Source organism: Cheilinus undulatus, linkage group 16 (genome assembly GCF_018320785.1).
Source record: "Cheilinus undulatus linkage group 16, ASM1832078v1, whole genome shotgun sequence".
NCBI lineage: Eukaryota > Metazoa > Chordata > Actinopteri > Labriformes > Labridae > Cheilinus > Cheilinus undulatus.
In genome coordinates, this window is record NC_054880.1 from 30,418,232 (window position 1) to 30,430,541 (window position 12,310).

The window sequence follows — 12,310 nt, forward strand, 5'->3', positions numbered from 1 at the left end:
TTGACTGATGGGATTATTAACAATTAAATAGGTGTACCTAAAATAGCAATTTGGACAGTGTAAATCTAAATAAGTTAATCTCATTTTAAGAAACTTAACAAGAATTATTTCCATGTGTCTTTAGCAGATAATTGTTCTCATTGCAAGATATGCAAAACTTATCTTTTTGTTATATATCTCAAGGTAAGTTTTGATCTAGAATTGCTTGGTACATGTGGCTTAAACTAAGTGTAACAAGTTATTAAAAAAAAAAAAAAAAACAAGAGCCAAGAACATCTTTTATACCAAAGCAGGTATGCAATGATTGGAGGTGTTTGTGATTCAAATAAAAAGAAAACTAGGCACTGAAGGGCCCTTGCACCCCGGTGCTTGTCGGGGCGTCACGCAACCGCTAGCATGTGGCAATAGTGGGGTGTATGTGAACCCCTGCAGTGTGCTGCTGCAAGGCAGGGAGGCCATGGCGATCCTCCTTTGAGCGTTATTACGTAAAAAAAAAATCAGCACAGTGCACTTTGTCAGAGGTGGATATTGATATGTAGAGATGATGAGGGAAGGACTATTTATGATGTAAAATCATCAAAAGTTTGGAATTTTTATTTTGGAGGTGCTAATGGCATCTAACAGTAGGGGCGCTAGAGCAACACTGTGAAAATTAACACTGAAATTTGTAGAGAGGCAGACCCTGATAATACATGTGAAATTTGAAGGCAATCGGTTGTTTCATATGAGAGTTACACCCATTTCCTGTCCAATGGCGAAGGATCAAAATGGCCGACATGGCCACTGAGGTGTCGTCTACAAAGCACATGCTGAGATCTCCATCTTGTGTTTTAGGAAATACCACTCTGATTTCCGGACATAAGTCCCCTTGGAGGACTAATGGAGGTGCTAATGGCATCTTACAGTGGGGGGTGCTATAGCAAATCCATGAAATTTACATTGGAATTAGAAGAGAGGCAGACCCTGATCATACATGAGAAATTTGAAGGCAATCGGGTGTTTCACTTGAGAGTTAAACCAACTTCCTGTCAGATGGCGAAGGATAAACATGGCCGCCATGGCCACTGGGGCATGTGTTAATGAGTCATGTCAATATTAGGACAGATATGGATGAGTTCAGGGGAGAATCAGAGCATTATAGGTTGAACACAGTAAGAATAACACAGAAATTACCCACTTCCTGTCCAATGGCAACGGATCAAAATGGCCGACATGAACACTGGGGTGTCTGATAATGAAACATGTCAATGTAGGGACAGATATTGAGGACTTTATGTGAAAATCAGAGCATTAAAGGTTCAACACAGTAAGAAAAATGCAGAAATTACCCATTTGCATCACTTCCTGTTTGCAGAGGATGGCGCCATGATGGTCAATTTTCATGTGGGTGTGTTCAGTGTGATACTGATGTGTTGCCATAACATTCTGAAGACCACAGAATGATCTCCACCACAGTTACATCAGTTTTCAGTGTATGATTGTCCAAAAAATTGAGTTCTTTTGAAATTGGGGCGGAGCTAATGGACTTGATGATGATCCATAAGCACAGTGACAATCATTGGCCTAGAATGAACGGTGGACTTTTGGTGATTTTTTTTGTGACAAACCATAAAACAGACATGAAAAATTAAGGGTGTAAATGTTCACCTGGCAGAAGGGGGCGCTGTGACAAAGTGCTGATATTGATGCAAGGTTGTATTCAGGACCAATGTGTGATTATCCATGTGACGTTTGGCGATGATTGATATAAGCACTAAAAAGTTAAAGGCTGTATAGTGTAAATTTTACTGTAAAAAACACATAAAAAATAGAGCAAAATCGGGCCCCTATTACGGCCCTGCCTACTGGTGAAAACTCCTGCAGAGCACAGCTTTAGATCTCCAGGGGATCTAGTTTATGCAAAAAAACTCTGGAGTCCATCAGTTGAAATCCCTAGGACGAGTTCGTTCAAATGCGAAATGTGTGCTTTTCCAAAAATGCCAAAATTTGACGAAAAACAGTTTGTATTGGGTTTCCTGTACATTTTAGAGGATGGCCATAATGTAATTTTTTCTTCATCTCATCATGATACACATATGTGTACCAATTTTGGTGCATGTAGGTGTTACCCATGGCCCTATCTCACTTTTAGCCACACCCAGTGGCGACTGCTGGATGGATTTGCGAAATTCCACCAAAAGGTTGTTATTTCCCCTTGGGGACAATTTTGGGTAAAGTTTGGTGAGTTTTTGAGCATGTTAAGGCCCCCAAATTAGCGATTTTGCAGTCAGGATAATAATAATAAAGAAGAAGAAGAATGGCTACAGTTTCAATAGGGTCCTCGCTGACCGAGGTCGGTACACGGGCCCTAACTATTGAAGGCAGTGAAATTAGATGTTTCACTAGTTTTGGCTCTTAATTGTATCCCATTACTTATTCCTTTTCCCTATCACAGATAGTTTTATCCAGCATTTTTTTACCATGTTTATTGAGTAATCATTTCCATCAGAGTTATTGTACTCTCGTTACAGAACATATAACTCAACCTATTTTTAGATGTGTCCATTTGAAACCCCACTAAATCATGACTACCTTGATTTTTCTGCTCCCATTGCAGCCCATACCTGGATGAGTGCTGGGAAAATTGATGCATCGATCAATAGAAGGAGTCTTTAAATCATGTGTCATTTTGACCCTTGGTTCCAATAAGTACTTACACCAAATTCATAACGCAGTTATCCCTTCTTCCAGACATCTAAAGTGTGTCCTTTTATCTGCAGGTTTTTTCCTTACCATTACAAGATTTTGAGAGTGATATGATTCAAGTTGTTGAGGGGTAAAATCCCTAGGTGCATATGAGGGGACTGCTGCTGTGAGGTTTTTTTTTCCCCACTAGAATAGAAATAAACCCTTTCTTTAAAGATATTTCACAATAAGGTAAGTGATAATCAACATTCAAAAGATATTTCTTCAAACAAAATGGTGTTTTTTTCCCAAAGAAAATCAAGTATTATTTAGAACTGTAATGCATTTCAAGTTGGACTTGATGCACTGCCATATGTGTAGCAGACAGTGGTCTGAAGGAGCAAAGTAGTCAAAATGACAGGTCAGAGCTGTAATTGTTTTTTTGTCTTTCTTTTGTCTGTATCTTTCCTCTGAATTAACATAATACTAAACTGTCCATTTAATATACAGTGTCCTCCTGTTTTTGTTACAGCATTTTAGCATGTGATTTAAAAAAAAAAATTTTTATAAAGTGCACATGGACGAAAGTCAGGATGTCAGGATTTCTTTTGTACAGCTGAAATGTCACAGATGGCCAAAACAGGAGTTATTTAAATCCGTCTCTGCTCAGATGAACAGTTTAACAAAGAAAGAGAGCGAGCAACACAGACTCCAACAGCAAATATTTCCAGCTGTGTTCAAATATGTAAACGTAGTTGTGTTGATTTTTAGGAGGAAAAACCCACACATATTTTAAAGTTAGTCCCACTATTGTGTTAAAATCTAGACAATCAAAACAAAGTAGAAAACCTTTGTCATTTTGCATAGGTATCATGAGACTGTGAAGGAAGGCAATAGTGTTAAAATTCATGCAAGAGGTATGAGCAGGCTTTGGTGTATGCCAGAGAAACAGTCCATGTGGGGCGCAAAAAGCAGGCAGAATGTTGTACTGGCTTTACCACACCAGCATCCATCCAATCCAATGTACAATTGCAATTATACTGGATAATATTGCTGTTGCGATTACGTTATAATACATAAATGGTATCATGAGACTAGTTGCTTGGTTATCAGTGAAAATGTAGAGAATAATGATAGCATTGATGTGTGTATTTCTCTATTCAGAACATACAAATATTAAGTATCATGAAAAATGAAAAATCTGATTATTTTTTTACTGTAGGGCTTTTAAATAAAGGTACTTAAAGTGCAAAAGCAGTGGCACTGATGTAAACCTAAAGGCCTTTCTGCAGCCGTTTTTGTGACCCTTTCATGTTCTACTAAATATGGAAAAATAATTGCAGCCTTTTATACATTTATGTAATTGCACAGTCTGACATCATGATTGCAATTGGGTTAATTGTGCAGCACTGCTAACATTCCATTAGATCAAGCATTTCAACTTATGGCCTTATGCCTACAACCATATCGCAGCAGTGATGATATAGTGAAGCACTCATTTTCTGTTTATGGGTTGGGACCCAAAGTTTGTCGCAGAGCTCTTTTCAGTGAGACATAAATTTGTGCCCCACTGAAAAGAGAATACATGTCTGCTAAGGCAGACTTGAATCCATATATTTTATTCAACTCTGTTTTGCTGTAAAAGTGGTTAATTATGGTTGTTTTCTTAAGATCTTGACTCATTTATCCTGTTATCTTGATAATAAAAGCTGGTTTCCTATGATGATGTCTTCTCAAGATCCTTAGAAAACAAATAATTTAAAATCTGCATCATCACCAAAACAAAGAAGGACCGCTCACTTACATTATAACATCACTCTCTCTTATGTGATAATGTTTACATGAACACAAGAGAAACATGCATCATTGCATCTTTTTATTATCTGAATCTGAAGATAGCAAACAAGCTAGAGGTGTGAAAGCCCCCTAAGACTCAGTCCTGACATAGCTGTGAGTTGCTCTTGTCACCAAACAGCTCCACTGAATTCTTGAAGTCGAAACTCTACCAGCTCATGCTACAAGTGATCAAAGCCAAAACACTGCCACTGTTTACCCTTTCTCATACAAATATGATGCAGGTGCATGTTTTGACATAGCTATGAGTCAGACCGTGAGTTTGGAAACCATCCAGCAGGGACAGTTTACAGCAGTGTGTTTCTGTGGTTGTGTGTTTCTCTCTTTGTGCCTACATGCACACTGTACTCTCTCTAAAAGGTTAATCGACACTGGTTTAGTGCTCTAGGCCCTGCTTGTTTCACTCATTATGCCAAATGTCAGCTGTGTAAATGATCAGCGGTGTGCTTATCATCACATATTATCTGGGTAATTGGTCTCTGACAGCCATATTTGTTTTGATGTTGCATTAAAAAAAATATATCCTGTCCTGTGATCATGTTATTACTGCCATTTTCTTTGTCGCCTTAACATCAAAATTAATGTCAAACAAAAACAACATGGCAATGTTGACTTTTATGTTATATTTTTATGTCTGACAGCTGTCAGTTGGGAAGACAGAAGTTAATCTATTACAGTTTGAACTGGTAACAACAGACTCTCCATCTTAAATTTTTGACTTTTTTGTAAACTGGCTATTTTTCTTACATAAATGAATCATCCTTATTATCATTCAATGTTTATTTAATGAAAGTTATCTAAAAAACACGTCACAAAGAGGGAAGTTCGAGATCATACTCTTGGTTTTTTTACATTATTTCAAAGACCCAACATTAATCCACTATGAGCTCAGCGCAAAGCAATACCTAGCAAAGTTACAGTGGCAAGGAAAACTTTTCTTTCCTTTTAGCAGGCAGAAATCTCACCAGAACCAGGCTCATGTTCAGACATCTGCTGAAGCTGTTCTTGGGTGGTGAGGGTTTAGATTTAGAGGGAGAGAGTCAGAGAGAGACAAGCTGACAAGTGTATCCATTACGTCACAGTTTTATTTTTTGCAGGCATGTTTCAAAGCAGATTGTCTCATTTGATCAATTTGTGAATGAAGCAAGACTCTCCATGCTGCTTCCTTAACCAAGCTCACCCTTCTCTGCAACGGCGTGGAGAGGCCAGTGTGGAGGGAGTCCTGAACCAGCTGGTCCTGGAGCACCTGCAGCTAGCTCCTTTGCAGTGGGGTGAGTGCCTTATATGTTTCTCTGTAAAGGAGATCCTCAGCAATTGTGTTGACATTCTAATATCGCAATCATGATCAAAATCTGAGAACTGCATGGGTTTGTTATTTTAAAATGATACAAGCTGGGGGCGTTAAACTTTTCCAGGGGATTTTTCTGTGTTCTATTTTTTATCCACTCTTCTTGTTCTACTTATTTTCACTGTTTTTTTCCTGCCACTCATGGAAATCTATGTGGTTTTATAACTGTCTCTTTACTCGTCAGTTAGTGCATAAACCAGTAGAATGGGACTCAAGCCATGTTTTTTATTTGCATTCATAATGGGCTACAGTCTATTATAGAGAAGTGTCGACAGCAGCTTGGGGAGTGTGCGAGTCAGTTGGGACACACAGAATTTGTCGGCGCACTCTGCGGTCGCACCATCTGTGATCATCCTCTGAAATCACTTTTGATTTTCTGCGGATGTTTGTTTTCTGAGATACCGGGTTTCTCTTTGGGCCCTGCCAGCATTTTGATTAGTCAGCTGGGGCTGTCCTGCCTTTGCAAAGAGAAAGCAATCTGCAAAATGACACGGCAGCAGATTGAACGGGGAATTGCAAGTATCTATTGAGACAGAAATAAGAGGGGGGATCAAGGCAAATAACTCACCGGATTCACTGTTCTTCACATATTTTGGCATTTGACATGCAAGTTCTTCTGCGAATGTAAAGCTGTTGTGAAGATGTTGAGATACACATTCTTTAGATTGATAGTCTACATTGTTTGTGCACTCTCAGTGAAATTGCAGCGGATGTTTCCCCGTGTCTTCATTTCTCCAAAAGCATTCTTGCAGTTTGATTCCAGCTCGTTGCAAGCCTTGCTGATTATGAGCCAGATAATTTGCCTCAGCCCATTAGGATGCCTTTATCAGGGCTGCAAAGACTATCACGGCTCAATTACAGGCGTAGTTCAAGCATTCCCCCGTGTCTGAAATCGTTAGTCCAATTGGATGCTTTTAATACCATGTGTGTCTGAGACCTCACACTAACACAGATACTGTAGATGAAAATTACCCTCTTGTTTAGATATTGTGTTTTTTAATGTTTGTGCTCTGTTACAAACCCTTGATTATTTTGTTTAATAACTGAGTTTAAGATACAGAGCATCAATTTTCAGTTATTCAGTTAAACATCTTTACAAATTTCTCTTCTTTTATCTCCTTTTGATTATTCCCTTTATGTGCTTATGTTTTATCTTCTTAATGGCAAAATACCACTAAATGGCTAATTTGCTACTCACTCAAAAGAAAAGCTGGGCAGATTTCAAGAGGTCGTATTGAATAATATAAAAAAAATCTGTATTTTAAGTTTGTTGTACGACAGGCAGCGGTGTTATGAACCACCAGGCCAAAATTTGATCATGAAAAATATATCTTGCTCTGTAAGATTAGGCTTCAAAATGAGGAACAATGAGGCAGTAATGCCACGCCCAGTCATTAGACATCAGATCTTCTGGAAATAAAAAATGCCACAACCTGAGGACTCCTCTGTTCACTATGCTGCTGTGTAACAACTCGCTTTTTAAGCCACTTGAGAAATAACCAAATTTATGTCATGACAAACAGTTTAGAGCTGAAAAGTCTCTGTCTTTGAGTTTTATCTCCTGTTTGTGATACATCTTTGTTAAGTTTCTGCTGAAAACACTCCGTTTCCTGCTTTTCCTCTTCATGTTTTCGATGATGATTAGCATTGGAGGCTTTTATTGTGACAGACTTGGCAGGAGTAAAACATTTTCATCATTGGCTACTTTACTAAACTTTAGCACCTCCACGCTAACAGACATGAGGGATTGAACTGTTGCTTCTTTGAGAGAGACAAAGCCACAGTCTGATTCTTTTAATCATCCAGGACTTGACAAGTGAAACATGGACACACTTCCAGCCAGTATGATGTTTGTTCCTGCTGCAGCTGGTTCGAGTGAAAAAGACAAGCACTCCTATGATTAACCTGCCCCCTGACCTTACAGTGAACTCTGGCCAGAGCACAGCTGCTTGGCTCTGTGCTAGAGCAGAGAAACAGATTCATTAATATTATTGTTTTCAGTTATAAAATCACTCTGTTTTGATGCTTTAAATCATCCATAGACCATCTATGCTACATTTGGATCAGCAGAAGTACAGAACACCGACTACACGCCCGTATTTAAGTGCTCTGCTCTGGCTCTGTTGCAGCGTCCCATCTTGTGTTCACATTAGCTCGTCTTTAGTTGCTAGTGAGTATCGAATGATATTTATTAGCAACAATGTCATAGCACACTTTATCTTATCAATGATAAACAAGATACATTGCCCTAAAATGCACATATTTAAATTTGCATTTAATTATGTATTTATTTGTATATTTCCTGTCAGGATATATTGGCCATTCATTTTGGTGTTGCTTTTATAGCACTGATAGTATACGCTTCACTAATGTTAGTTTTAAAAAAGGTAATTTAGGGAACCCTAAAGTTATTAATCTGTTCTTTTTTTATCGATGAACTAAACCTGTACCCATACCGTGGCCCAAAACCTAGGTACAAACCGAACAGTGACCTCTGTGTACAGTTAAACCCCTACTGTATTTTGAATTTCAATTTCATATTACTTATTATTAATACACTAACTTTGACAAGCACGTGTGTACACAGATAGTGTATAACATTAGGATGTATTATTCCTGCATGAGGGTGATTCATTACTGATGCCCTTTAATAAAGATGCTGTAGGCATGTTTCCTTGCCATCACAATCATAGCATGGCAGTGCAATGTTAAGGCACATGTAAACACTAAGATGCTCGCTCGTTTTGACTAAATTAACTACTGAAAACATTTTTACTAATAGACAAATCTAGCTGCTACAGATTTGAATTTTTTGTGCATTACCTGGCAGAGCTTCGTGCTGCTCTGCACAGCTGATGAGTGGGACAGGAGTGTTTCATGTGAAGACTTTGTATATAAAGAATGATTAATGTAATTACTTCCAATTTCACAGTTTGATTGTATTAACAAAATATTCTGCTTTCCACAAATATTGTTTGACATATAGCCTTTCGAGATTGGAGATCCCATTTTTGTGCAGGCAACAGTAAAAGTAGCTGTTGGCGAATGAGGCAGCTCTCCTGAGTTGAGCTGCTGCTCCTTTTCCAGGGTTGGAAAGCAACTAATTACATTCTCTCAAAACTCTGTGTGTAGTTTTTTGGGGTACTTGTACATTTTTGAGTACATTTTGAAATCATTATTTTTACTTCTACTTAAGTAAGTTTTAACCATAGTAACTGCACTTTTACTTCAGTACAGTTCTCTTGTACTTTTTCAACTTTGACTTATAACCCAGACAGCTGTTGTACACAGTTGAAAACCCAGAGTGTAATGTCAATTTCAGGGTGAAATGGTCTTCAGTGTTGGAGTTATTTGATAGTGTTGATCCTCCAGTGTTGGTTCAACTCTGAAAAAATCAGCTGAGCTAAGCTCTGCCCACTGCCATTTCAGATCTGGGGGATGTGTGGGCTAGTTCGTCATTTTGCTCTTGGGCAGAGCTTTTCGATGTGTTTTGTATGGATGTTGCCTGTTGTACACAAGCGGCAACCTCCAGTTCTAAAAAATGTTGCGCTTAGTGGGCGGGCTGTTAGGTTGATCTAAAGTTCAGTTGAGACCGCGATTACAATAAGGAAGCATCCACGAATGGGCTTCAAAAGCCATTTGAGTTCGCCTATTGTAAGCAGACGACTGACGTCACACAGGGTTTGTCCAATTCTTTCTACAGTCTATGGTTGTACAGTGAGCCTTGCTGGGGTTCCTTTGATCATGTTTCTAGTGGGTTGTTTTTGATGTGAGACACGTTTGCACCATGAGAGAAGTTATCCACTCAGTTAGATCTGTAACTATAGTTAGATCTGTTGACTATGTTCAGTGCTCCTAAAGAACACATAGGACGTATTCATTATCAGTATGCATCGTCTTGCTAATAGATTGACTGTATTTAACTTTATTATAGTGGTGTGACTCAGTAGCTACTCGGTAAGTAAAATTTAAATGAAATACTGTTTACTTTTATTTAAAAACATTTTTACTGTACAAGTAACTGTACAATTACTTTAGTTAAATAGTTGTGTTTTTATTCCAACTCAGTCCTTTTAGAATCTTTTGAATCTTTGGACTGTGCATTGACTTTGACAGAAAAATTTACATAATGTTGCCTTAACTCAGCAAAGTTGCTGCAAGGCAGGAAATAATATGAATATCAACAGTGAAATCTTCTTTATGATTTTGGTTGGTGACACAATGGATTTTAGTCCTAGACTCTGACAGTTTGGTGGTAAACTTTTTTGGTGTAAAAGCACATTTACATAAATCCACTATTGTCATACCATTTGTATCGCATGAGGAACGTGATGCTTCTTCGTGACTGTCTTCCTTAGAGCTCTATGAATATTTTATCACACAGGTTCCTGTAAATGGAGAACACAGAAAGTGCCAGGATCAATTCTATGGTTTTGTGTGTGTTTACAGGCTCATTATAATTATTGAATAGGGAGCAAAAGGAGGCCATTAGTGAATGAGTCTACCTCTAGGCAGATCCTCCCTCCACATTCACATTAGCAGAGCTTTAATAATGTACGATCACATAGGATGAAATTCATGACATAATTACAAATGAATAATGTAAGTATTTTTTTTAATTAGTGAAACAACCTTTTGTTTGTGCTGAATTTCAATTTTGGGCTTTAGAGGACAGCTCTGCACTGAGTGGGCTAGAATTTAAAGTGGATTACGATTATGGTAATGTTGTAAACCTGTTTGAAAAAACAAACACATAAAGAGCAACTGGACACATATTTTACCCTGAACACAAACACAGATCAGAGCACTGCCTCCTCTTTTCTCTCTCCTGTCTTTACACCGTCTGGAGAGCACATCTCTTCTGGTAATTTCACCATGAATATGTGGACAGCTTGAAAATAACTTTCTGTCTGTGTTTGTTTGATTTCACAGATGCCGCAATTCCTCAAAAAGCCTCTATTTTTTGAAAGAAATTAACATTAATATCTGCAGCTGTGGCTGCTATATGGTAGTTTACTGAGAGGTTTTATAGAGCAGGAAAAATCTTCTAAATAAGACTGATTATGCCTAAATCTTGAGAAAGATTGAAGTCTGAGCATTCTGAAAGATTTCTGATTACTGTGCGTTTGGTTGTCACTTCATTTTCTGCTCCACCAGTGAAAGTCTTTGCCATCATCTTTCTTTTATTCTTTTTCAGATATAAACAGAAAAAAGGACCCCTCAGTCTTATCTGTTGACTATGGTGCTGTTAGATTCAGTGTACATACATAGAGTGTGGGAAAGTTAACAGGGCAGAAGTTCATGCTGAACTTGTTTAATTTACCCAGACTCTTTAGGGGCTATTTGTCATCCTTAAAATTGGAAAACCGGGTGCTGTTGGAGTAAACATAATTAGGGTGTTGATGTTATCCCATCTTTTTCCTCAGGAGATATTTTACCTTGGTCATATCAAACCATATTATAAACATGGTATATTTGCATGGAATTCAGCAACCTATCAAAGTCAAAGGGTCATTTCTGTTATCTTAAATCTAGATCTTATTGTCTCATAGAATCTAAATACAACTCTGATTTTCAAAAAGCTGTTAAGAAAAGCAGAATGTTAACCTGTATTTTATTCACTATAGAACAGAAACAACATATCAGATTTTAAAATTGAGACATTTTACCATTACATGAAAAATAATAGCTTATTTAAACTTGATTTCAGCAACACATCTCAACAAAGTAGGGACAGAGCATCAACAACTGTAAAAGTAAGTGGTACTTGGGAAATACAGCTGGAGCAGCATGTTGCATCTATTTAGCTTTATCAGCAACAAGTCAAGAGCATGACTAGGTATAAAAGGAGCATTTTAAAGAGGCAGAGTCTCTCAGAAGTAAAGATAGGCAGAGGTTCACCAATCTGCAATAAAACTGCTTCTAAAATTTATGAAACAATTTCAGAAAAATGTCGCTCAACGTAAAATTGCAGAGACTGAATATCCCACCATCTACAGTACATGATATCAGAGAATCTAGAGAAATCTTAGAACTCGAAAATGAGCAAGGGCCAAGGCTGAAGGTCAACGTTTGACGCTTGTAATTTCTGGCCCTAAGGTGGCACTACATTAGAAATCGGCAGAATTCGTACCTGGCTATCACTGCATGGGCTCAGGAAAACTTCCAGAAATCATAGCATGTCAGCACTATTCACTGTGTGAATTAAAGACCCTTTAAAGAGAAAATTAAAAATGTTATATGACATTTTTAATTTTCTCTTTAAAGGGTCTTTAAAGAGAAAATTAAAAATGTTATATGACAAGTCACTGTGTTATGAACCCTAGATCAAAATTGAGTCAACTAAAACATCTAAAAGTGTATGAAATTAAGCTTCAAAATCCTGAAAAAATGAGGCAGTAAAATTTACTCCAGGATGGTGTGGGCGTGTCTGTTGAATAAGTT

General features: G+C 37.8%; 1 protein-coding gene across 2 annotated transcripts in view; it reads left to right on the forward strand.

Moving 5' to 3' along the window:
• trappc9 (trafficking protein particle complex subunit 9) overlaps window positions 1-12,310 on the forward strand; it is a 341,471-nt gene that overhangs the window by 232,498 nt on the left and 96,663 nt on the right. For both annotated transcript variants that reach the window (XM_041809216.1, XM_041809217.1), the window contains one exon: window positions 5,699-5,789. In XM_041809216.1, the coding sequence (XP_041665150.1) occupies window positions 5,699-5,789 (91 nt within the window). The remainder of the gene's footprint in view (window positions 1-5,698; window positions 5,790-12,310) is intronic.